We start from the raw sequence: 27,276 nt of genomic DNA, 5'->3' as shown, positions 1-27,276 counted from the left end.
ATCACACACAACATGGAAATCCATGAATACGTACTATTATATCAAGAGATTCTCCCCCCCCCCCCCTCCCCCCAGCCCTGTGCAACTGTCCTTTATACATAGCTCCCATTCATTAATGAACTCATGTTGGCTGAAAATCATCTGCAAATAAAATAAAAAAATAAAAAAAAAACTTTGTAGAAATCGTCATTTTCTTCTTAACGGAAAAAATGGTATATTCATACAATAAAAAATGGCATCATTTATATTTATTTTAAGGCATCATGTTACAGAGTACGGCAAATATACATAAAAAATTACCTTACTAAAATCAGCACTAAATTACACTGAAAAGTGGTACAGTGTTCTGTAATACGTCATTCATGCAGCAGCTATGGATTGGACATTCACAGCTTAAATGTACTGGAAAGAAATGAGAAGACAACACAAATATTCTTTCAACAAGCTTATCACAGATTTTCTCCACAAAGGCTATTTTCTTGCTAGCTTGGTTCACATTTGTGTTAGTGAAAACATACAATACTAGCAAATTATTTACAGAGAAAAAGACAACTGAAATGAGAAAATAATCACATAAACGTGAACTGTATTTACACAGAATATTGCTGTTCTTACTTAAGCATACATTAATAGTAACTAATGCTTATGAAAGCTCATTTTTCTTGTTGACATTGTTCACTCAGCTATCATGTCAACACTCAGACAGTCTTCACCCATATTGCTTGGAGATGTTTCTAGTTCAAATATTTCATTTGATTCACTGGAAAAACAAGACTTATCTTTAAGAATCATCAACATGGTGAGAATTAACAATTTATGTATAATTAATTGTAATACATTACCTGTCTAAAGATGGATCATTACTGAACATCTCTGCAGGTACTGTGGGCAGGGCCTTTTCTGGTACAAGCTCCAGATATGACTGCCTAGATTCCAAATGTCGTTCAACTTCTTCTGGAGTCATATGCCCATCTGAGAGCATGGTAACTGGCACATTTCCGAATACCTAGAAATGAATCACTTCAATAAACCAATCACCAACATATACGAGGGTCATTCCAAAAGAAATGCACACTTAAAAAAAAAAAAAATAATATCCGTCTTTTTATTCTACATGTCTGAAAGTTTTACAGTGTGTAGATACATCCTTTAGGAACAATATTTTCATTTCTCCATGTAATTTCCATCCCTCTCAACTGCCTTACACCATCTGGGAACCAGCGCCTGTATACCTGCACGATAAAATTCTGGACCAACCTGTTGGAGCCACTGTTTGGCAGCGTGCACAAGGGAGTCATCATCTTTAAACCTTGTTCCATGAAGAGAGTCTTTCAGTTTCCAACAGAGATGATAGTCACATGGAGCCAGGTCAGGACTGTAAGGCGGGTGTTTCAGTGTTGTCCACCCGAGTTTTGTGATCGCTTCATGGTTTTTTGACTGAGATGTGGCCATGTATTGTCGTGCAACAGCAAAACATCCTGCTTTTGCCGATGTGGTTGAACACTACTCACTCGAGCTTGAAGTTTCTTCAGTGTCATCACATATGCATCAGAATTTATGGTGGTTCCACTTGGCATGATGTCCACAAGCAAGAGTCCTTCGGAATCGAAAAGCACCGTAGCCATAACTTTTCCAGCAGAAGGTGTGGTTTTGAATTTTTTTTTTTTTTTTTTTTTTTCCCTTGGGTGAATTTGCATGATGCCACTCCATTGACTGCCTCTTCATCTCTGGTGAAAAATGATGGAGCCATGTTTCATCTCCTGTCACAATTCTTCCAAGAAATTCATCTCCACATTCTCGTACTGTTCCAAAAGTTTGCTGCATACCGTTGTTTCTTTATGAGCCATTGTCAACATCCTGGGAACCCACCCGGCACAAACCTTTTTTAACACCAACACTTTCAGTATTCTGCAAACACTTCCTTCCCCTATCCCAACGTAGCGTGACAATTCACTCACTGTGATGCATCTGTCAGCAGTCGCCAATTCGTTAACTCTCTGCACACTGTCTGGAGTGTGTGCAGTACGAGGCCTGCCGCTGCCGTCCTACTTTCATCATGTAACCTGCTTGCCCACCGACTAACTGTACTGCGATCGACAGCAACATCTCCATACACCTTTTTCAACCTCTTGTGGATGTTTCCCACTGTCTTGTTTTCAGAGCACAGAAATTCTATGACAGCACGTTGCTTCTGACGAACGTCAAGTGTAGCAGCAATCTTGAAGACATGCTGTGACGACGCCACTCACGGGAATAGGTTGAACTAAGTTTGAAAAAAGCGTGAAGGATGTATCTACACACTGTAAAACTTTCACACATGCAGAATGAAACTGTATTTTTACAAAAACAGTGTGCATTTCTTTTGGAGTGACCCTCGTAAAATCATTAGGCTGAAACTAATTACGAACTCTACCAACAAGTAAACTTTTACACAATTACAGTGTTTAAACCACAGCAATTACACTTACTGGAGGAGTACTATTCTGCTTTGGAGTTTTAAGTTGTGGTCTCTTCTTCTTGACTGGGTTATGGTTCCTGGCAGCTCCAGAGGATGACTGACCTACTGACGTGTGATTGTTGATGTTCTGCTCTACTTTCCTTCTGTAAACAGAATTAGAGAATTTGCACTATTAAATTAAGTTCCATTATCAGCCATTTGTATTTTAACTACAACAAGCAAAATTATCTTGCAAATAAATATAAAGAGGCCCTCCCGCGTTATCTATCTATCTCTATCTCTCTCTCTGTCTCGCAGCACTTTGACTACTATTTCAAAGGGGCACACACCACAGTGCAAAGCAATAACTGGAGATTTTTGTATAGGCAGTATTAGCAGGCTTATGATATTATTGCCGTTGTCTCTTGTTCATTATGTCATTTTTTGTGTGGTCTGGCTCAATACATTTGATTTTTCAGTCTGGGTTCACCTTACAATTGGAAGAGAATCATGTAAAAAAGTCATGACGTGAGCTGAAACATAACTAAATGCACCAACCAATAATAGCTGCCTTGCATGATGAATTATTTTAAATTCTCTCAATTGTTACTTACACGTAACCGTACAACGGATGGTATTTTTTTATGGACAGATGTAAATCTTAAGAACAAACAATAAATCTGCCAAAGTGTTCCCAGATATTGGAACTACCGAATTTATGCAATCAATATTACTGAATAGCTAACCTGATTCATTGTTCATGATGCACAGCCTCAGTTGCAGATTGCCTAACAGCTAAGGGCAACAAAAATTTTCAGTAGTTCATATAAACACTGACCGAATTTAAAAATTTTAAAGTCTGTCATAATCTACTCGTTCAGACAGATAATCTTATGTTAGAGGTTCAACCCAGTAAGAGAAGGACTACAATCAGAAATTGCGTATGTCTTCAGGCAGTGTAACTCATGACATGCCAGTTACCCAGTTATATTCATCCAGATTTGAGAATGAGAGCTCTTAGCAACTTTCAACTGTCTTTACACATAATTTCAAGCCTTTTCTAAACTTTATCTTGTTTGCACGCATAAGGCCAAGTAAAAATCGAAACAGGTTTTGCATCACCCCAGTTCCCAGAACTCCGGAAGATAGATGTTGACTGTGGATATTTTATCACAGACACAGTCCCTTCGACTGTTCAGAGATGTCGCTAAACCCACCCAAAGATGTAAACAACCATGCACGAGCAGCGCCTGTTATACAGAGGGTCAGACAGCCTATCAGTTCCAGTCATTCCACCAGGAAAGAGGTACACGGCTCCTGTTATCTGTAGTTCAACCCTGCCTAGACGGCCAATACTGTGGTTTGATCGCATCTGCATTGTCACTTTGTGCCAGGAGGGCTCTCAACAAGCGGAGTGTCCAGGCATCTCGTAGTGAAACGAAGCAATGTTGTTCAGACATGGAGGAGATACACAGAGACACGAGTTGTCGATGACATGCCTCACTCAGGCCGCCTAAGGGCTACTACTGCAGTGGCTGACCACTACCTATGGATTATGGCTCGGAGGAATCCTGACAGCAACACCACCATGTTGAATAATGCTTTTCGTGCAGCCACGGGACTTTGTGTTGCGACTCAAACCATGTGCAATAGGCTGCATGATGCTCGACTTCACTCCGGATGTCCATGGCGAGGTCCATCTTTGCAACCACAACACCATGCAGCGCGGTACAGATGGGCCCAACAAACTGCCAAATGGACCGCTTAAGATTGGCATGACATTCTCTTCACTGATGAGTATCTCATATGCCTTCAGCCAGACAATCGTCAGAGACGTGTTTGTGGGCAACCCGGTCAGGCTGAATGCCTTAGACGCACTGTCCAGCAAGGTGGAGGTTCCCTCCTGTTTATAGGGGTGGCATTATGTGGGGCCAATGTACGCTGCTGGTGGTCATGGAAGGCGCCGTAGCGGCTGTACGATAGGTAAATTCCATCCTCCAACTGATAGTGCTACCATATTGGCAGCATATTGGCGAGGCATTCGTCTTAATGGACGACAATTCACGCCCCCATCGTTCACATCTTGTGAATTACTTCCTTCAGGATAATGACATTGCTCGATTAGAGTGGCCAGCATGTTCTCCAGATATGAACCCTATCGAACATGCCTGGGATATATTGAAAAGGGCTGTTTATGGACGACATGAGCCACCAACCACTCTGGGGGCTCTACGCCGAATCGTCGTTTAGGAGTGGGACAATCTGGACCAATCGTGTCTTGATGGAGTTTAGGCTAGTATGCCATGACAAATACAGGCATGCATCAATCCAAGAGGATGTGCTACTGGGTATTAGAGGTACCGGTGTGTACAGCAATCTGGACCACCACCTCTCAAGGTCGCACTGTATAATGGTACAACATGGAATGTGTGGTTTTCATGAGCAATAAAAAGGGAGAAAATTATATTTATATTGATCTCTATTCCTATTTTCTGTACAGGTCCCGGAACTCTCTGAACCGAGGTGAACATTGTCTTATTTGTAAAGAAATCAGATGTTTGGAGCTGTTTTATACATGAACGTTCGATTCTTTGAAGAACTGGCGGCAGCAGGAGAGAATAAGTTCGTTTCAATAACAACAAATGAGCAAAAAAAGAATCAATGCACTGCTCCTATAGAGCAAGGCAATGTTGCCCTAACCTAGCAACAAGCAAGGAAATTATTTAGGCAGTATGTACCCTTTTTGTTTTTCACAGCATCTTCCAAGGATTACATTAACATCCTGCAACTTTGTCATAAAGAAAGAAGTTCACATTGGCTAGGACTAGTACTGGTACGGAGTCCTTCTCCAAAGGGAGAGGAGCAAAGAATATCTATAGCTTTCCAGAAAGTAACTGTACTTAAGTCTCTCTGTATCTCCTGGGGCCGGTAATAGTGTTCTCCTGAAAAAACCTGCACAGAAAACTGCTGAAAGCCAGAATATTCTGACATAGCTCGAATAGAATATCATAAAATTTGCTTTATTAAGTTTAAAATTTAGCTCTTAATTTTGCCAACACTTGTGTATTAGCTGCCACTTTGAATATTATAACCCCTTCATATTCAATTACATGTAGTATGAGTAGCAAGGTCCTTAGCATATCATTAGACTCATTCCAGGAAACTTGGTCTATGTCCCTCCCCCTCCACTTTAGCATCACAGATTTTGCTAAAATTTGGTGTGTAGAGTCCAAACTTCCTAAACATAACTATACAAATTTGTAGTTCTTGACTGCAATACCTGACGTGTTGCACTAATTCAAGAAAATGTCATGCTTGACACTCAAAATTCTTTGTCACATTTGACAAAAGATTACATAGTAGTTAAGAGTGGTCTCCTTGTGAAACTTATTGCATTGACTCACTGCTAACTGTAGCTACCAACTTAGAAACTGCAGGATACAATCGTCTTATCACCACAGCTGCACAAAGCTGACAAAAATTGTCAGAGTGGGGAAAAAAAAAAGAAAGAAATGAAAAAAGGCCCTTTTTTGTTTCTTCAGTATGAAATCTGCCCCTCTTATTTTCTGCCAATGCCAGTATGCCATTTTCATTTTTAACTTCTAAGGAATTTAAAAGTTCTTTTTGGAACGATGAACTCAGTAACTGTCTTTTTCACACACCCCAAACAAACAACCTACAGTTTTCTTAGCATGATTTGAAATGCACAGCTTTAATATGTCACGCTAATCAATGAAAACTTCACAGCTTTTACAACTGGGCAGCTCAGAAGAATTTAAACCATAAAGTGATGTGTCCACTTACCACAATGTTTTCCTGTCTTTTAAACAGTAGGCCCTCTTTTGAAACTTTAATGGTAAGGCACCAAAACAAGTTAAGCATGGTAACTTTTTCTCTAACACCTTTCATGCTGACAAACTTATCATCATTGTCAGATCACCATCACCAGCCTCAAGCATTTTCGAACATGATGATCTGGCTTTGAATGGAGGCTACAACAAATCCTTTGCAAGAATTCACAGCCGATTGAAGAATATGCTCATTATGATTCCTCACTGAATTTCAAACCTGGGAAGGTATCAATAGCTGCTTTTCATAATCATTAAAAATCCCAAGCAATAATGATTTCTTGATGGAATAATGAGTGCAGTACATGTGTTGGGACCTGTGCTGTTCATCTTGTACATTAATGATCTTGCAGACAATATTAAGTATAACCTCAAACTTTTTCCAGATGGTACAGTTATTTATAATTATGTACTGTACAATGAAGTACTTAAAAACTGTTCAATTGTATCTTGGTAAGATTTCAAACTGGTACGAAGATTAGCACAAGCTTTAAATGTTAGAAATGTAACTTTATGCACTTCAGAAAACAAAGAACTATAGTATCCTGTGACTACAACATCAATGAGGCACAGCTGGAAACTGGTCAAACCACAGATACACAGGAGTAACAATTTATAGGGATATGAGATGAAATCCTCACTTAGACTCAACAGTAGGTAAAACTGGTAGCAGATTTCAGTTCACTGGTAACATATTAGTGCAACGTAATCAGCCTACAAAGGAGACTACTTACAAAACACTTTTGCAACTCGTCCCACAATATTTCTCGAGTGTGTGCAACATGTACAAAATAAGATTAACATGGGATAGTGAACGTATACAAAGGGGGGCAATGCAAATGGTCACAGGTTCGTTTCACTGGCAAAAGCATGAAGATAGAGACAAGTTATCCTGCGAAATCTGACTTAGAAAGCTGGAATTACCAACTTTAAGTAAGAACCCAGGAATATACTGCAATACAATACGTACCACTCCCATTGGGATCACAAAGTGAAAATTGGAGCAATTACGGTGGCACAGAGGTGTTTAAGCTATCTTTCTTCCTGTGCTCAGTACACGAGTGGACTGGGAAGAAAACTTAGCAACTGGTACAATGGGAAGTACCTTCTGCCATACATTTCACAGTGGCTTCAGAATAAGGATGTAGACATACCGTATTTACTCGAATTTAAGCCGCACTCGAATCTAAGCCACACCTGAAAAATGAGACTCGAATTCGAGGAAAAAAAATTTTCCCGAATCTAAGCCGCACCTGAAATCTGAGACTTGAAATTCAAGGGGAGAGAAAAGTTTTAGGCCGCACTTCCAAATCGAAACAAACTTGGTCCATTGTAATATGACACACAATTTAGGTTGAATGAATGACGATACAGCTGTAGTAGTTTGGTTCGAGTCGTAAGCTTAGCAGTTAAGCTTTACCAGGTAGCTGTTGTTATGCGTCAGGCGCTTCGTCCATATTTATACGGGTACCCTTCCTTTTTCACGTGCTTCATCTGGTTTGAATTGATTGCTTATTTTTCTTTGATCTGACAAGAGCAGTTCTCTTTGTTATAGGTGTTTCCGTCACTCAAAGCTGAAAATGCATTACTGTACTGTGTCATGCATTGTTTGTCGCATTCTGAAAATGAGGGTTTACGGCCTGTCGCCGCTCGCGGCATGGCTTGCTTTTGTGCAAGCTACCGCCGCTTATAATTAAAAAAAAACAAAGAGAGGAATCGTCTCATTAGCGAAACAATGGCATGAGACTGCTATTCGTTGCTGCTTACACTGCTGCTTTCTTTGATAATGATCAACAAGAATCAAATAATAGACTGTGTATGATAGAAGATGTTCTGAACGAGAATTTAGCGAAAATTTTTTCCGTTTGAAAATCTTTACAGACGCCTCTTTAGTACATTACATTGTGCACAGAAATTAGAGTCATCTTAGATTTAAAAATCTAGTCAATTGCCGTGCTTCATTTTTGACTGTATCACTATTAGGCATAAGAATAATACGAATATAAACATGACATGGTATGTATATTCTTCTGCGTCTGCTGTTGTCTCACTCTAGTTTCGTAGTTTATTAGGCGGACAGGATTTAAATGAGATAGCAGCAAACACGAAAGAATCCATGGCAAAATGTTTATATTCGTATTATTCTTATGGTGAAGAGAATACTGCATGTGATTCACAATTCATAAAAGTTCCTATTAGCAACCATTTCTTCTCACAGTTAGGAAAAAATTCAGAAAGCAGAGTTGGCCATATTGACAAATATCCCAAACAGTCTTGCCAGTCGGATTTTCGTAGTACATTGAAATGCTGCTACGTCCGAAGAGGAACAATACGGAATTTGTATTTACTTCGTTGGATAATGTATGAAAATGCAGTGGTCGAAAGTCGGGGCGGAGAAAAAAAAAGCTCGTCTTCCACCTGTTTTTTATTTATTTACTAACGCAGAGGTTTTGGTGCCAGTACTTGTCTTTGAGCCTGCGAAGCATGCCTCACGCCTGCGTAGCGCTACATATATTCGACGACAGAAGTTAGTTGTTGCGGCACCTACCAACATTTTTCAGAACTTCCGCTTACTTTGCACTCGATTCTAAGCTGCAGGCGGTTTTTTGGACTACAAAAACCGGAAAAAAAGTGCGGCTTAGATTCGAGTAAATACGGGGGAAGTAACTGCTTGTGGTGACATGGCACACTGATATAGTGAACTATGTAAATGATTTGGTACATATTTGAACCTTATTCCATTGACTTCACCACTCGCAATCTCTCTCTGTGTACCAATTCCAGCCTACATGGATACTGTATGTTTCAAAACAGCCTCTCACAAACCTTACAAAACAATTACCCAAAATTTGAACACTATCAGGTAAGTTAAATACGTTAAGAGAAAATATGAGCAATCACTATTAGTGACAGTTCAGATATCAGAATAAACCACAATCCTGCTATGTGCTACGCAAGTGGTGTTTTAACTCATACGCTTCCCCTCTCAGTAGCAGGAATAGATCATTTTCATTTCAGTAGGCTTTAGTTAGTTATTCATCCTATAATAAAAATCTGAATATGGTACTTCTTTCTGTATCACTGACTGAAGCAGACGTTCGTAGGAGAATATTTGCTAGCAATAAGGATAAACAAATATTTGTAAAGGGAAAAGGTCACTAAAAACAGACGAGTTCAAAAAAGTTGCCTTCGCTACATTTTTCAATATTAATCACTATTTCTTTTGTTTAAAGCTCCATTTGTCTAGTAGCAAATACATAACATATTTTTAGGAGGAATTCGTATTCCAATAAAACGTATGTTATAGACAACAACCAAACAGGGACAGGACAGCAATCTTCATATGCAAAGTTTCATAAGAGTCAATTTACACATAAATACAGTAGTCGTAATGGTATGTACTAATGCATGTCTTGTAATTTCTGTTTCACATTTAACCAGCACTAATGAACCCAGTCTGGCGAGCACTGGAAACTGTAAAGAGCCAAAAGGTGATAGGAAGGAATTAAAATGAGAAAACCAAATATACTATGAAAGGGGTAGTTGCTATTCACCATATAGCGGACATGCTGAGCACAGATAGGCAGAACAAAAAGACACATAACCAAGGTCTCTGGGAGATAAAGCCAGACTGCAAGGAGCAGTGCATGATGGGAGACGCAAATGGGTGATCAGAGTAAGGAGGAGGCTGGTACATTTCCACTATATGGTATGCAGCAACTACCCTTTTCATAATAGTGTTACATTCCATCCTGGATTTTCCATTGTTTAAAACAAAATGTATGACAGAGAGCAATGTCAGCAAACACACACAAGTTACTATTACTTAATGGTTGTAGTATAGACTTTCACCAGAGAGCAGTTATTTTTTAGTTTAGTCTTATTTTTTCAGTTTATCTTTGGAGTAGGATGTGCATCTGAAAAGCGCAAATTAAATTTCTTACAGTATATATGACTGCGCAGCAGCAGATCTGATATATTAGCAGACCAGTATGTTTGAGTGCTGCTAAACTGTTTCAGAGACGACAGCTTCAGATTGGTTGAGGACGGTTGTACGCATTGTTGACATCCACTACACTTGCCAACATACATTAATTTAGTATTGATTCTACACTCACAATTTTTATCCAGGGGGCAAACACTTAGATATTAGCCTAGTATGGAATTTTTAGTATCTATAGCCACAGCAGAACAATTTGCTGTGCTGATGTTGCAACTAAAAACCTTTGCTGAGGATGAGTCAAGAAGAATGTCACTATTGTCAAGACAGCAACTTCTCAAAAAGCTGTGTCTGCCACAGACTTAACTGTGAATTGCAGAGCAGTCATATAGATGTAGCTGCATTCAAAAAAACAGTGAACACCTGGCTGACAAACCAAGCTGTTAACATTAAATCAGAAATTTAAAAAGCTGGAGTATAGACTCTGACAGGAGTTAGTAAAATCAACCGAGTAGCTGGACAAAAAAATTCATGGATATTTTGGAGAAAAAGTTTGATGAGTGGCACAAAGAGCAACCCTGTAGGTTAGATGAACAGTGCACAAGTCAACAGGAAGGCCACAACAAGAGCCCCAAAAAGGCATTTTCCCAACAATACAAGGAAACTGAAACTTTTGTTAATGAAAGGTTAAATACAAAGTTGGTAAACCTGGAGCTAACAAAGGTTAACTAAGTTATGGTTCTTGTTGAGGATGTATCTAAGGCTCAGTGCCAGGTACTAAGTGAACTACACACTGTGCAAGTGCAAGTCAACATGATAAAATTACAAGCCAAGGCACTGAGGGAGATAATGCTCCCATCCCAAGATCTGTAATGGAAAATCTGTGCACTGAACTCACAGATCTCTGCACTTAAAAGCTGAGTGGGCAAATTTTGTACATCACAAGAGCAGTACAGCACTACAAATGAAGTGGGGGAGAAGTTAGCTGGACGGGTCCCTGTTGCAGAAGGTAGCAACTTACACCTTCCGCTTGGAAGGAAGTAAGTCTACCTATTTGTTTTTGTCAAATCATTTCCTGGTGTTTTGTCTTATTGCTGATGTGATGAGCAACATAAGTAACTTTTTGCTACAGATCAGCTGCAAGGTGACACCGCTTGTGGGCAGGAGGAGGAGATTTGTGTTTAATGTCCTGTCAACAACGAGGCCATTAGAGACAGAGCACAAGCCCGGATTAGGGAAGGACGTCAGCCATGCCCTCTCAAAGGAACCATCCAGGCATTTGCCTGAAGCAATTTAGGGAAATCACAGAAAACCTAGATGAGGATGGCTGAACGCAGGTTTGAACCATCATCGTCCCGAATGCAAGTTCAGTGCTTGTGGGCAGCAGGTGCCACAGAAAGATATCAAGATTATGAGAACTTTGACTATGAAATGTACAACAGTCAATAGTATGGCTTGACAATATTTCAGGGAATATCTGAAGAAAGCAAAGTGCTTGGACCACGAGAGGTCACCAACAGACATTTGTTTATATAACTAAACAAAATAACAATCGAGTACCTTGAGAAGTTGCTCACACTACATGACAAAGTCACTGAGGAATTTTTGGTGATGATTCATGAAGTTGATTTATTACAAGAGGGTAGATGGGTGGCACCAAAATATGCATGTGGCCGATTGGAAAAGTGACAATTAATGTAACCAAGGGGATGGATTGACCAATTGAGAATACAACAGAAATACAAGAGATGCAATTGATGCCTCACATTTAGAGCAACAACAGACGTAGAGAGCATCAGCATAACAACCACTTTGATACAGCCATTTGAGGTAATAGGCTTAAAAGATTCAATAAGAAATTCCATGGGTCAAGGACAAGAAATGAAAGTGTGATTGATGCATTTCCTCGAACAGCTTGTTGGAGGTGCAAGTAGAAGCAGCTCCAGACATATTTGATTCATGCGATGGCATGGGGACAAGCTAGATCAGCAGCTGGTCAAAGAGTCTAAGGTATACAAAAGACAGCAATGAATAAATCATCCATTACTATGGCATGGAAATGGGCACAAACGTTAGTGTTGCGACACTAGAACTGTGCCATAAAGTAAAGGAGCGTTTAAGATTTTTGCGCCTCCCGTAACAGTGTGGAAGTGTGTGGGTACAAATCTAGTGCATAGCAAGACTGTGAAAGAGCAGGTTTGCCTATAAATGTTTGTAGACAATGCTATTTTAACAGAGCAAGCTGGAACTGTTCCATCTGCTATTATCGGATCTCCATTTCATCTTCTTCTCCTCATTTTTTGATTAAAATGATATATATATATATATATATATAACCTTATTGCGTAGCAACTAATGGTATATGAATCCACACTAAAGCAAGACAAATTGGTACTGAGTATCATATGACTCCCCTAACTGAGGAATCATCATATAAGATCTCAATGGAAACATAAAGAAACACAGAAAACATTTTAAATTGTTAACATAACGTATGGTGTGTGTGTGTCTATATATATCTCTGTGTGTGTGTGTGTGTGTGTGTGTGTGTGTGTGTGTGTGTGTGTGTGTGTGTGTGTGTGTGTGTGTGTGGGGGGGGGGGGGGGGGGGGTTTATAATAGACGGAAACATTCCACGTAGGAAAAATATATCTAAAAACAAAGATGATGTGATTTACCAAATGAAAGTGCTGGCAGGTCGACAGACACACAAACATACACACAAAATTCAAGCTTTCACAACAAGCTGTTGCCTCATCAGGAAAGAGGGAAGGAGAGGGAAAGACGAAAGGATGTGGGTTTTAAGGGAGAGGGTAAGGAGTCATTCCAAACCCGGGAGCGGAAAGACTTACCTTAGGAGGAAAAAAGGATGGACTGCCTCACCTCCCCTCGTGACCAGTCACCAAATAACAATATTACTGAGCCTTTATGGTCTACTTTGGAGAGATGGGTGCACGAGTGCTTGTGTCTGTATATGTGTGGATATATATATATATATATGTGTGTATGTGTGTGTGTGTGTGTGTGTGTGTGTGTGTGTGTGTGTGTGTGTGTGTGTGTGTGTGTGCGCGCGCGTATACCCGTCCTTTTTCCCCCTAAGGTAAGTCTTTCCGCTCCCGGGATTGGAATGACTCCTTACCCTCTCCCTTAAAACCCACATCCTTTCGTCTTTCTCTCTCCTTCCCTCTTTCCTGATGAGGCAACAGCTTGTTGTGAAAGCTTGAATTTTGTGTGTATGTTTGTGTGTCTATCGAGCTGCCAGCGCTTTTGTTTGGTAAGTTTCATCATCTTTCTTTTTATATATATATATATATATATATATATATATATATATATATATATATATATATATATATATATATATATATATATATATATCATTTTAATTGAAAAATGAGGAGAAGAAGATAAAATGGAGATCCGATAATAGCAGATGGAACAGTTCCAGCTTGCTCTGTTAAAATAGCATTGCCTACAAACATTTATAGGCAAACCTGCTCTTTCACAGTCTTGCTATGCACTAGATTTGTACCCACACACTTTCACGCTGTTACGGGAGGTGGGTCACAAATATTGAAACACTGCGAGAAGTGCATGCTTGAACAAATGCAGATACTAGCTAAGCCTGCAGACTGTGCTGTAGTATTTGTCTAAAAAAAGAACCTGTGCAATGTCCCAAACACATTGCAAGTGTGAGTGCATTATGAAAGAGTTAGTGAATTTGAATGAGGGCAAACTGCTGGTGGTACTTGTATGGTGGGTGCTTCTATAACAAAAGTAACTAACAAAAGTAGCCTAAATGTGCAGCATTTCAAGAGGCACCATATGATTACGATGAAAAATAAAGAGGACGACAGCTGTGTATGGCCCTGCAAATTGAATTTCACACTCACGAACCCTGTTAGCACCAGAGCAATATGAGGGGAGATCCATAAGCAGGGAATTCCAGGGCAAGTTGGAATTCTAAAACCACTCATCAACGATGCACAAGCATGTAATACGAAAACTTAAGTGACTAAGACATAAAACCCTGACTATGGAACAATGTTATTTGAGCAGATGAGCCTCATTTTTCGTTGTTTCCAACTTCTGGCCGAATTTATGTCTGAAATGTGGCCGAGATTCAGTGATTATATCCATGGTGCCCCACTGGCTCCATGGTTACTCTGAAAGGTTGCATTACTGCCAAGGGTTATGAATGGTCAGGTTCATCCCTCAGTACAAAGTTTTTTCCCCAAATTGTGATGCTGTGTTCCAAGATGACAGGACCCTTTCCACACAGTTCACATAATACAGGATTGGTTTTTTTGTAAGCACGAGGATGGACTGTCTCACCTCCCCTCGTCACCAGTCACCAGATAACAATATTACTGAGCCTTTATGGTCTACTTTGGAGAGATGGGTGCATGAGTGCTATCCACCCCTGTCATCCAATACCTGTACCTGCCGCTACTATGCTGGAAGAATGATTTCAGATTCCCCTGAAAATCATGAAGGCAATGTGTTTATCCATTCAGGGATGAATGGAATCTGTTTTGAGAGTGAATGGTCTCCTACACTCTATCAGGAATGGTTGTGTGTTGTGTTTTTGGGGTTTCCATATTTTTGTCCTACTGCTGTGTATATTGTATTCCCACATCTATCAAATGGTGTTCAGACTATATTTCACGCAAATTTATTATTCAGGAGATAATTTGTAACATGCTGGTCACAGTAACGTGTTTAGTTTTTCTGGAAACCGTATCAATTAAAAGTAATGAGTTGCTGAAATCATTGTTAATGATATGTAATGTTAAATTCTGATTGAGTTAATTCACAGTTTTGGAAATATTGATACTTACCATCATAAAGTTATGACTCCATACTTTACAGTAACAGGTTTTAATGCTTTGGATACTAGTTAACATGATTAGTACTGAAGTCTGGAAACACCCAAAATTACTGTTGCCAGTTGTGCCACTGCATCTATTTAATTCCCAAATCTGATACTATACTTTTGTTGCTCCAATTATTCTGGACTAAGTTAAACCTTTATTAATGAACTAAGCCACTGATCAGGAATTATTCTATGTTGCAATAGGACAGTTTTATAAACTACTTCGCAGTTTCCAAATCACCTGTACACCAGGTCACAAATATCTCTTCCCTTCCTGCGGCAAACAGTAACATACACAACATCTTTGTATCTAGTCTGTCATTAGCCATTCTTATGTTAACAGCATGTATCAAGTCTATGTACCACAATCATTGTTCTAACATTTCTAGGTAGGCATCTGAACATCATAATGAATTTGATGCCTAGAAAGTTATCAATTTACGCAGCGGAAGATACAAAAGCCAGTCTGCCATCATATTTGGGGACAATTAATATTTCCGTGTCATTTACCGTGTTAACAACGTAAGTTATAATCATCTTGCATTTCACTAATATAAGTTACAGTTTCAAAATGCTGTAACAAAAGAACCAAACTTGAGTGGAGTATTATCAAAGGAGAAGGAAAAGTTTCGAGAACATAAATAAACAAAAATTATACCCTCTCTCATAAAACCCACATCCTTTCGTCTTTCCCTCTTTCCTGATGAAGCAACCGTGGGTTGCGAAAGCTTGAAATTTGTGTGTGTTTTTTTATTGTGTCTATCTATCAGCGCTTTCTCGCCTGGTAAGTGACAGAATCTTTGTTTTTTAATATACACTCCTGGAAATTGAAATAACAACACCGTGAATTCATTGTCCCAGGAAGGGGAAACTTTATTGACACATTCCTGGGGTCAGATACATCACATGATCACACTGACAGAACCACAGGCACATAGACACAGGCAACAGAGCATGCACAATGTCGGCACTAGTACAGTGTATATCCACCTTTCGCAGCAATGCAGGCTGCTATTCTCCCATGGAGACGATCGTAGAGATGCTGGATGTAGTCCTGTGGAACGGCTTGCCATGCCATTTCCACCTGGCGCCTCAGTTGGACCAGCGTTCGTGCTGGACGTGCAGACCGCGTGAGACGACGCTTCATCCAGTCCCAAACATGCTCAATGGGGGACAGATCCGGAGATCTTGCTCGCCAGGGTAGTTGACTTACACCTTCTAGAGCACGTTGGGTGGCACGGGATACATGCGGACGTGCATTGTCCTGTTGGAACAGCAAGTTCCCTTGCCGGTCTAGGAATGGTAGAACGATGGGTTCGATTACGGTTTGGATGTACCGTGCACTATTCAGTGTCCCCTCGACGATCACCAGTGGTGTACGGCCAGTGTAGGAGATCGCTCCCCACACCATGATGCCGGGTGTTGGCCCTGTGTGCCTCGGTCGTATGCAGTCCTGATTGTGGCGCTCACCTGCACGGCGCCAAACACGCATACGACCATCATTGGCACCAAGGCAGAAGCGACTCTCATCGCTGAAGACGACATGTCTCCATTCGTCCCTCCATTCACGCCTGTCGCGACACACCTGGAGGCGGGCTGCACTATGTTGGGGCGTGAGCGGAAGACGGCCTAACGGTGTGCGGGACCGTAGCCCAGCTTCATGGAGACGGTTGCGAATGGTCCTCGCCGATACCCCAGGAGCAACAGTGTCCCTAATTTGCTGGGAAGTGGCGGTGCGGTCCCCTACGGCACTGCGTAGGATCCTACGGTCTTGGTGTGCATCCGTGCGTCGCTGCGGTCCGGTCCCAGGTCGACGGGCACGTGCACCTTCCGCCGACCACTGGCGACAACATCGATGTACTGTGGAGACCTCACGCCCCACGTGTTGAGCAATTCGGCGGTACGTCCACCCGGCCTCCCGCATGCCCACTATACGCCCCCGCTAAAAAAGTCCGTCAACTGCACATACGGTTCACGTCCACACTGTCGCGGCATGCTACCAGTGTTAAAGACTGCGATGGAGCTCCGTATGCCACGGCAAACTGGCTGACACTGACGGCGGCAGTGCACAAATGCTGCGCAGCTAGCGCCATTCGACGGCCAACACCGCGGTTCCTGGTGTGTCCGCTGTGCCGTGCGTGTGATCACTGCTTGTACAGCCCTCTCGCAGTGTCCGGAGCAAGTATGGTGGGTCTGACACACCGGTGTCAATGTGTTCTTTTTTCCATTTCCAGGAGTGTATATAAAGAACTCAAATTACAGAAGCTGAATATTTGTGACAAGCATGATTATAACCTTCAATGCTGTGCAACAAGCATTTCATGGGTTACCTGGCTGATTATATGTTCTGTCGAGCACTTCGGTATTTCCACAGAAAAGCCCATTACATGTGAAACTGCTCAGGAACTCACCTCACAGTTTTTTTAAGGATAATTATACTTTCTGGCATTGTTATTGTCCTTTAAGAATATCAAACACAAATGTGACAGTAATATTTTAAATAATGGCATAAATGGCTGGTCTTTTGGGCCTGCAATTTTTCTACATGGCTGGTCCTCAAAGTGTTAAGTTTTGAATGAGCGTCAAATGGTCAGTGATTTAAGACATTCATTGCACATTCTCAAGCATAACTTCAGCCATATTGCATAAAAGGAAATTTACTTTCAAAGTAACTGCCTGAAACCACCATTCACAATTTTTTTCCACGACCTGTTAGAAATGCAAAGAGTTGAGATGTCAAAAGCAGTTTGTTGTTACGAAGTATTGCATGTTCTCCATCCTCAAGCCTCTGACACAATCTGTTGTAAGTGTACGCTTGTGTGTGCATTGTGTTCTCATTATGTAAATGGCACATTTTCTCTGCATCTTAAGTTTTATTTTGGTGTTATTCTCTTATTTATGTTTTATTGCTGCAGCAGGTTAAAGAAATATTCTTGCTATAGTATCAGTCCTTACCAGACAAAATTACAGAAATTTAACCAAAAACTAAGGCAATGAAAAATTCCCAGGATTCTAAAAAATTCTCGCACTTTTCCTTGTCGTCCCATGGAATATACACCCAATATGTCATTTTAAATGAGGACCCCTAGAAGAAGAATGACAAAGCACTTCTGACAAAATTTAGTGGATATACATTTGTGATGGACTGCAGAATGATCCTACTGCCACCTTGATACATGTCACATGACAACTTCAAAGACAAGATAAGAGATGTCAGTTGCAAAAAGGCATTTAGGCAGGCATTTAGTAGGCAGTCATTCCCCCCCCCCCCCATTCCATTTGCGAGTGGAACAGGAAAGGGAACGACTGCCAATGGCAAAGGGTACTACCTGCAGTACACTGTGTGTCGTATGTATTATAGATGTAGATACGTCAACAGATGACATACAAAACTATTCTTAATTCGAATTATAAGCCCACACAGTGTTGAGCAGTTCATCAGCGTTACCAGAACCCATAATGAAATCTGGGTAAGTTGCGTTCTTTATATGGAAAAGGAGCAGCTACATCATACTAACCATGATTCACAGATGGTGGAATAATGTTAACATTTGCTAGTCTTTGCATCATGTCTGATGTGAAGACATTCATAAAGGTGCAGACTACCCCAGTTCTGAACCCCAACAGTTATATAAATAAATTCAACTAAAAATTCCAGGTAATGGTAATTTCTTTGATAGGCCTAAATATGAAGTGTAATATAGTCCACCTAGGAAAATCTATATGAAACATTTAAAGGAAGTTATTTTCCACTAGACGTTTAATTTGCAATATTCCCAAAGTGTGTCCATGAAACAAATTACAGTTCTCCCACATGTTAATATAAGCTAAAAGGTGGAGATTTCCCTTTGGGTTACAGGACTTCAAAACGGATTAAAACTTTGTGTGAACGTTTTTGGGGGTCGACAGAAGTGTGCTTTGACCCATGACGTAAGGCTGTTGTGGTGTGTGATGTTATGACGGCACGGAATTTAGTTTGTGAGAGTAGGGTGTTTGTAGGTGTCGTTTTGATGTGATCGGTGGTGCTCTCTGGTGGTGTGTTTATGGGTAGCGTGTTACGTGGAGTATGGGGTTCATTTGCGTGATAGCATTGCACACGTGTGGTATCGGGACTGTGTTATCAGCGGAATATTTTTCAGAGAGTTAACTGATTTTAGTTTCGTTATTTCAACGTTACTGTAGTCTTTTTCTGTTTGTCGGGTGTGGATTTTCGTAAATTGCTTTTTTTATGTCTTTGGTAGGTATGGATATGACTGACAAGGTCAACAGTTTTCGGTTGTTGGCGATTATGGGGGACAGTGTGTTGTTTCTAATAAAATTTCTTCAACTATTCAGATTTTTGGATGAAGTCGTGAGGTGTTCAGATGCCGTGAAGAAATGAGGCTTACTAAAGTTCCAGCATTTCGGACCAGGGACAGCTGTATGTTGAGAATTCGTAAGGATAACAGGTCAAGGGAAGTGTTCAATTCCGATTTTGTTGGTTTGTTGTGTTTTTTGAGGTAGTGATGATTGTGGACATGGTTGTAGTTTTGGGTTTTATAATTTGGTATTGGTAGTTTCTGTTGACCTATACTGGTCAAGGGAAGAGTCCAATTCCAAGAGGATATTGTGTGTAGTGGAATTTGGGGAGTTTTGTGTTGTCATTTTTTTCGTCGTTTTGTGTGGTTTGGTATGGTGGTGTGTGTCTAAATTTGTTTATATTTACTTTGTCCCCACCCAAAAACCACCAATTTCCCACGCTGTCTCGTTAGTTTCATTAGGTTTTCTGTAGATCGTGTTTGTTGGTTTTTCAATGTATTTTCGTGTATGTGGTCATGTTTACATGATGACATCATAGGCGCCATATTGGAGTCATAGTGCATGGTCGTTTCCGCCATATTTGTGACGTCATGGGTCAAAGAGACGGGTGGAATCGGACGCTTCTGTATTTCCTTTTTTGGATCCTTTTTACCCCAAATGTCTCAAACTGTGCAACAGTAATGCCTAGAGGACTTTGTGATTATTCATACCATAAAGTACTCTAGATTCTTACAGAAAGAATCCTTTTGGAACTTTATAAAGAAAAATTAATGGCCAAATTTTGAAGATACTTTACATGTTGAATATTTGGATAAAGATGAATGTTCAATACTAGTGATCAGTTTTGATTACTGATACAAAACTACCTGACAAACATCATAAATCAACAGGGCAACTATAACATGATATCAGAAGCAATTTTTACAAACAGGCTACGGTACAGATCAGTCTGCCGATAAAACCGCAATTTTGGCTTTCACATTCGCTGGCTTCATCAACTCAATATCCAGCTGTCATTCTCCAACCTAACATAAGACACTGGATTATACTAAAAATCAGGCCATCGCCACAACAAGACTTTTTTCCTTTCACATTTGTTGGCTTCACAAACTAAGAACAAAAGTTCAAAAATACGTACTGAAAGGTGATGTTACAGCAGCCATTAATATTATATCACTGGTTGAAGTCAACAACAAGTAGGCTACTGAATATTCCTCTTGACTAATATTTCTTCGCTTTCAGTGGACACGATATCTGAACTATTCCGAAATGAATCCTCCTGCAATTCGTAAATTGACTACTGTACTCAGCAGTGAGTACAACTACGGAATCTTTTGTCAAAAACGTCACACAGTACTTCACAATACAATATTTTAATCACTCTCATTAAAATGAGTACATCTGCATACCAAGCTTTAAAAATTTGTAAAATTACTTTCGATAAGTCGTGAAACCTATAAACCAAATTCCTAATTTTATTGAGATTATATGGCAGGGAGATTAGATCAGTTGGGATGGAATGATCAAATAGTAAAATACAAATCAACAAATTGAACCCCTGTTCTCTTATCACTGAAGTAATAGTGTAATAGCCTGTGTCACAAATAATTCCCAAATAAAGACAGCAATTCTAGAACTACCGATTTATCACTGAATAATAAATTAGGATTACCTCTTAGACTGATCTGTACGAACAATTTCACCATCATCTGATGACTCCGTTTCTTCACTTTCGCTGGATGTAATATCTAATTTTTCGTACTGAAGTAATCTGTCCAACAGAAAACTGCGGTCCCTTGCAATCTTCAACAGACGCCGCTGGCTGTTCCTAAGTGCTTCTTGGAAACACTCATTTTCCTAAAAATTACCCACCAACAAAAATAAGTGATGTGAGAATTAGTAAGATCTGGACACAAAAAAAGATTGTGGCACAATCACAGTTTAAAACTACAGAAGAAAGAAATACATTGTTCTAGCATGAATACCGTTAGACCAAAATTAATTCTCTACCAGTATCAACAACAGTCTCACTTCTCTTCAGACAATGAAAATGGGCATACGGGAAACGATTCTGAATCAAGCAAGAATAAAATACAGAACAGCTTCTCAAAAATTACTGCCATTTTCAGTTTCTACAAATGGCAGTAACACAACTTCATACAATTATGTAGTCTTACACCCACTTAAAGCATCTCTCCAGTTTACACGGCCAAAATCAAGCCTGTGCATCAATTGAACAAAACATCTTATATAACTCTAATCAGATATCCGTGTTACTGTAATTCAACGCCAAACCGGGTCACAGGAAAGCTTACCAAACGAATACCTAAGTAATACGTAACTTCATTACACCCTACTCCTACACGATTTAAACGTGAAATCACTATAATGTGTCAAAGCTAATGCTGTTCAATAATACTGCGTCATTTCTACGCCATAGTGTAATAACGAAAACATAATATATGGTTGACAGACATGGAAACTTAAATCAACATCATCAAACGAGAATCTGTCGCAATCGTAACTCACATAGATAAGATCCTTTAATTTCCTTTTCAAGCTCCTATACTGGGCTTTATAATTAATTCCTTCTTCTTGACTTTCCTCCTCTTCTTCATCATCTTCATCGTCCTCTCCTTCGGCATTTGCTACTACAGAACGACAATACCATCCATCCAACATCTGTCATCTGTATCTGTAAGAAAAGCAGCATAACTAAACAAAAACACTGTATCATAACCTCAAAACGCAGCACTATCTAGCACGTTGTATGGCAATTACACATACAGCGCCAATAATGACAACAAAATAATGAAGGTGTAACATATAAGAAGAAGTGGATTTTTTTTCCACAGTTCTCGCAGTTACCTTCCTACACTCAGAACACGCATTTGCATCAACAACTACGTTCTAGGTTCTATTATCAACCTTCGCGGTTTCGATTAATAAAAGACAGTCGCAAGAATGCGCAAAGCTGCAGTCGACTGCAACAAGTGATATCGAAACATCAAAATATCGTTGGAAAATATTTGGATACATTTCCACGTTTATATGTATTAATATATTGATCGTTTTTGTGCTTTAACCGACGATTCCAAGCATAACTTGAACACTCATATTAATAACTCTATGACGTTGTCCTAAAGCCAGGTTCATAACGCAACTAATGTGACGCCACAGCTTGTGGCATTCCGTTGTCGCACCATGATTTACCGTTCACACAGGACCCCACAAATTCTACGTCGTTGCACAGTTACCAGTATGGCTTCATATGAAATCATATGAACGGATATGAATGTTATACTGCAGGTCATGGCATTAGAGCTGCGAGAAGAGCTAAATACAAGGAAGACGAAACTCAAATGTTGGATCCGAAAATACATTTCGCACAGAGGTAAATCAGCGATCACGAACACATTTATAAAATAAATAACACTCGGTGGAGAAAATGCTGTCTGCTATGCAAACGAACCAAAATCTGCCAAGTAAATACCATCTGCAGACACGCCATTCTTCCAATATTTTAGAATTTATGTATTCACTGATGTATGGAATTTGAATAACTAATTTTTAGATTAACACCTGCTGCATTACACTCGGAGGCTATTTCCTGTATATAATACACAATTTATACAGTGTTTAGTCTCACAAATTCCGAAGTTTATACGACATGCTTTTTTGGTTACATATTAAGTTTATTTATTTATTAATCCAAAAGTCTTCTAAGATTGTGTGATACATCATTGGTTTGCATTCATAAACACACACAGACACACACACACACACACACACACACACACACACACACACACACACACACAGCTGCAGAAAATAAAACATATGTTGCAATTCTTGTAACTCCAAAGGCTACGAAAGAGTACCTGCCGACCACTGGTTTCACTATTTTCACTAAAACAACGAAAACACGATGAAAACGAATGGAGTGAAGCAGCAATTAATCCAAGATAATGCGATAGAATACATGTTTCGATATACAACCAGCAACACAATCAGCAATTTGTACTTTTTGTGACTTGGCAAAAGTTGCCACTCTTAAGTTGCGCCACTAGAAATATGGAGTTCCCACATGCAGCAACAATAACAGTAACAATAATAATAAAATTTCACTGTCATTCAGCTCTTACAGCAATAGACAAACTCAAAAGCATACATTTCTACATTAACTACTATAATAATGTAATTTAGTTTACATGAAATACTTAAAACTAGTAACTAGATGTAACAAAGAATTATTTTCATCTACAAAAAATTCGTCAGGTGTGTAAAAACTGTGTTTTCAGTGTGCTTAGATTTGTACTTTTATATAGAAAACTTGTGTAGCTGGCATACAGTATTACGTGAGAATTTATGAACTGATGCAGATCATTATTCATTAATAAAAACAATAAAGTTCTGGAGACAGACCTTCGTGGCACTCCAGACCTAACATAAACTAAATCTGACTTCACATTGGGGCACATAACTTGTTATCGGTTCTCTAGAGAAGATTTAAACATATTTATGCTGTTGCCATGAAATCATAATGGAATAGCTTATTCAACAAAGAATCATGCTCTACACAGTCAAAAGCTCTGCTCAGGTGGCAAAAAGTAACCTAGGCATAGTCCCTAGCCTCGATCACATCTAGAAGAAATTTTACTAGGGAATTCATTACACCAGTTGTGGATTTACCTTTTCTAAATCCAAATTGTTTGTCACTAATTATATTTGATTTATCCAATTGAACACTGACGTCATTATCAATAACTGCTTCAAAATTTTTAGACAGTACAGGTGTTATTGAGTTAGACCTACAATTAGTGAGACTGTTCTCTTCACCTTTTTTGTATACAGACACAACTCTGGACGTTTTTAGTATATCAGGGGACATACTATCAGTTAGACATTTACTTACACTATAAGTAAAAGAATTAATTACACAAAGAATAACATCATTCAACATATCGCATGGCAGATCATAGTAATTCATACTACCTAAGCTCTTGAAATTTTTCACTATTTGCAGGATGGTTTTTGGACATCTGCCATGCAGGATTAGCCAAGCAGTCTAAGGCGCTGCAATCGTGAACTGTGCAGGTGGTCCCAGTGGAGGTTCGAGTCCTCCCTCGGGCATGCGTGTGTGTGTTTGTCCTTAGGATAATTTAGGTTAAGTAGAGTGTAAGCTAAGGGACTGATGACCTTAGCAGTTAAGTCCCATAAGATTTCACACACATTTGAACATTTTTTTGACATAGTTCTGTGAAAGTAAAAGTGAAAATGACCAGGGGAGGCTTTTGAAAGCAGTTATCTATGATATTAAGAGCATTTTCTGGGAGTTTATATTAAATAGTACTAAACTCTTCAATAGATTGGATACAAAATTTATTACATTCTTCTGGAGTTACAGTAACGTTATTTTTTTGTTTATCACAATAGAATTGATCACAATCCAGGCTTTTTTTACATTTGTTTTTGGAGTTTTCAGTGTTTCCTGTGTTACATAGTTTCTTTGCTTCATTGATTCCCTGCTTGGCAGCAGCAGCCGGCCGAGGCTGACGCATCAACAGGGAACTAACCGAGTTCTTAACCAGGAGCGAATTGTATAATACCATCTGTGAGCTGTAATAGTTTAGTTTCTTGAATTTCTGCATGTTAATTCAATATCCGACAGCTATGATTCTCTCGTTTTCGTTTGCATTGGAAAGTAAACTGATTTTTTTCCTAATCAGAGGCAAACTATTTAGTTTCACATGAGTGCTTTGGCAGTTAGGTTCTTGAATCTCTGGGTATTAATCTAATTTATTAGACACAGATCCTGCACTTTGGTCACGGTCTACAGAAGAGTTCCTTAGCACATGCTGGTAGTCCATTTACCTGGGTAGTTTAGTTTTCCACTGTCTTTCGTATGGATAGGGACTGTGATTATTGTATGCAGATGCGAGCAGATTTGGTGTCACTTCGCTCTCAGTTCCAGGCTGTGATGGCTTCTGTTACACAGCTTGAAACTGCAGTGGATGAACACGACTGTTGTGGGCTGGCTGTGGGGATCCAACAGATGTCCAGCATGTCCGAGTCCTCCAATCAGTCCTCACAAGTGGCCAGACCAGTTACTGCTTTCACCGAGGTTGACCCCTCACCTGTGGTCGAGTAGGAGGTCTCCCCGGGGCATGGCAGGTGGCGAAATACTTCCCAGGGGGTTGACCGTAAGTACTCCCTGGTTAGTCTGACAAACAGGTTCCAGGTGCTGTCTGTGGCTGGCATTGTCTCAGCCTGCAAGATCCGGGCAATCACAGAGGGTGGGATTATTGATAGTTGGGAGATTATGGGACCCCTTAGGTACGAAAACCAATGTACACTCCATACACATATTGGGTGGAGTCATTCTGGATGCAGAATGGGTCCTTCCAGATGCCATAAAGAGCACAGGGTGCAGTCAACTGCAGGTAGTGGCTCATGACAGTACCAATGATGTGTGTCACTTTGGATTGGAAGAGATTCTCTCTGGTTTCGACCAGCTAACAGAAGTGGTAAAGGCTGCCTGTCTTGCTTGCGAGGCGAAAGCAGAGCTGACCATTTACAGCATCGTCAACAAGACTGATTGCGGAACTCTGGTACAGAGCCGAGTGGAGGGTGTGAATCAAAGGCTCAGACAGCTCAGCGACAGTGTACGCTGCAGATTCCTCAACTTGTGCCATAGGGTGGTTGGGTTTCGGGTTCTGCTGAATAGGTCAGAAATCCACTGTCCGCAGGAGGTGGCTGCACGGGTTGCAGGGGCTGTGTGGCGTGGACTGGGCGGTTTTTGTAGGTTGGAGGGTCTCGGGAAAACACAAAAAGGGCTTCAGTCACAAAGGATGCAGCCGAACACAGGAAGAAAGTAGATATAGGAACCATCGGTATAACAGTTGTAAATTGTCATAGCTGTGTTGGGAAAGTACCAGAGCTCCAAACGCTAATGAAAAGCACTGATGCTCAAATCGTTATAGGCACTGAAAGCTGGCTAAAGCCAGAGATAATCTCAGCCAAAATTTTTCCAAAGAACCTAATGGTGTTCCAAAAGGAAAGGTAAACGCAGTTTGTGGTGGGGTGTTCGTTGCTGTTAGAAGCAGTTTGTCTTGTTGTGAAAATGAGGTAGATAGTTCCTGTGAGGGCAGAGGTCATTGTTGGCAATCGGAATAAAATAATATTTGGATCCTTTTACTGACCTTCTTATTCAGATGATGCCATTGCTGAAAGGTACAAAGAAAACTTAATGTTGATTTCAAACATGTACCTCACTCATGCAGTCATAATTGGTAGTGACTTTAATTTACCCTTGATATGTTGGAGAAAATACATGTTTAATTCCGGAGATACGCATTAAACAACGTCCAAAATTGTGCTAAACGCATTCTCTGAAAATTATTTCGAGCAGTTAGTTCATGAGCCCACACAAATAGTAAATGGTTGTGAAAACACACTTGATCTCTTAGCAACAAATAATCTAGCGTTAATAGCGAGTATCAAAACGGATACAGGGATTAGTGAACACGGGGTTGACATAGCGAGATCGAATATTGTAACCCCCAAATCGTCAAAACAAAAGAAAAATATACCTATTCAAAAAAGCAGATAAAAATTCACTTGACGTCTTCCTGGGAGACAATCTCCACTCCTTCCAAATTATCAATATAAGTGTAGATCATATGTGGCTTGAATTCAGCGAAATAGTATCGGAAACAATTGAGAGATTTATGCCAAATAAGTTAACAAACGACGGAGCTGATCTTTCTTGGTACACAAAATGGGTTAGAACACTATTGCAGAAACAACGAAAAAAACCTGCAAAATTTAAACAGACGCAAAATCCCCAAGATTGGCGATCTTTTACAGAAGCTCGA

The 27,276-nt window shown here is 40.0% G+C and overlaps 1 protein-coding gene across 1 annotated transcript; it reads right to left on the bottom strand.

Annotated features, from left to right (window-relative positions):
* Positions 1-233: 233 nt before the first annotated feature.
* LOC124794957 lies at positions 234-22,355 on the bottom strand. The gene is made up of 6 exons (XM_047258676.1): positions 22,268-22,355; positions 21,929-22,094; positions 21,072-21,256; positions 2,469-2,601; positions 843-1,006; positions 234-760 (listed from the first exon to the last, which is right to left on the bottom strand). Exons 2-6 carry the CDS (start codon positions 22,079-22,081, stop codon positions 676-678), a joined length of 720 nt encoding a protein of 239 aa, XP_047114632.1. The 5' UTR covers positions 22,082-22,094; positions 22,268-22,355; the 3' UTR covers positions 234-675.
* Between the last annotated feature and the right edge of the window lie 4,921 nt (positions 22,356-27,276).

Source organism: Schistocerca piceifrons, chromosome 1 (genome assembly GCF_021461385.2).
Source record: "Schistocerca piceifrons isolate TAMUIC-IGC-003096 chromosome 1, iqSchPice1.1, whole genome shotgun sequence".
In the NCBI taxonomy this organism is placed as follows: Eukaryota; Metazoa; Arthropoda; class Insecta; order Orthoptera; family Acrididae; genus Schistocerca; species Schistocerca piceifrons.
This window is presented reverse-complemented; position numbering and strand designations above follow the sequence as displayed.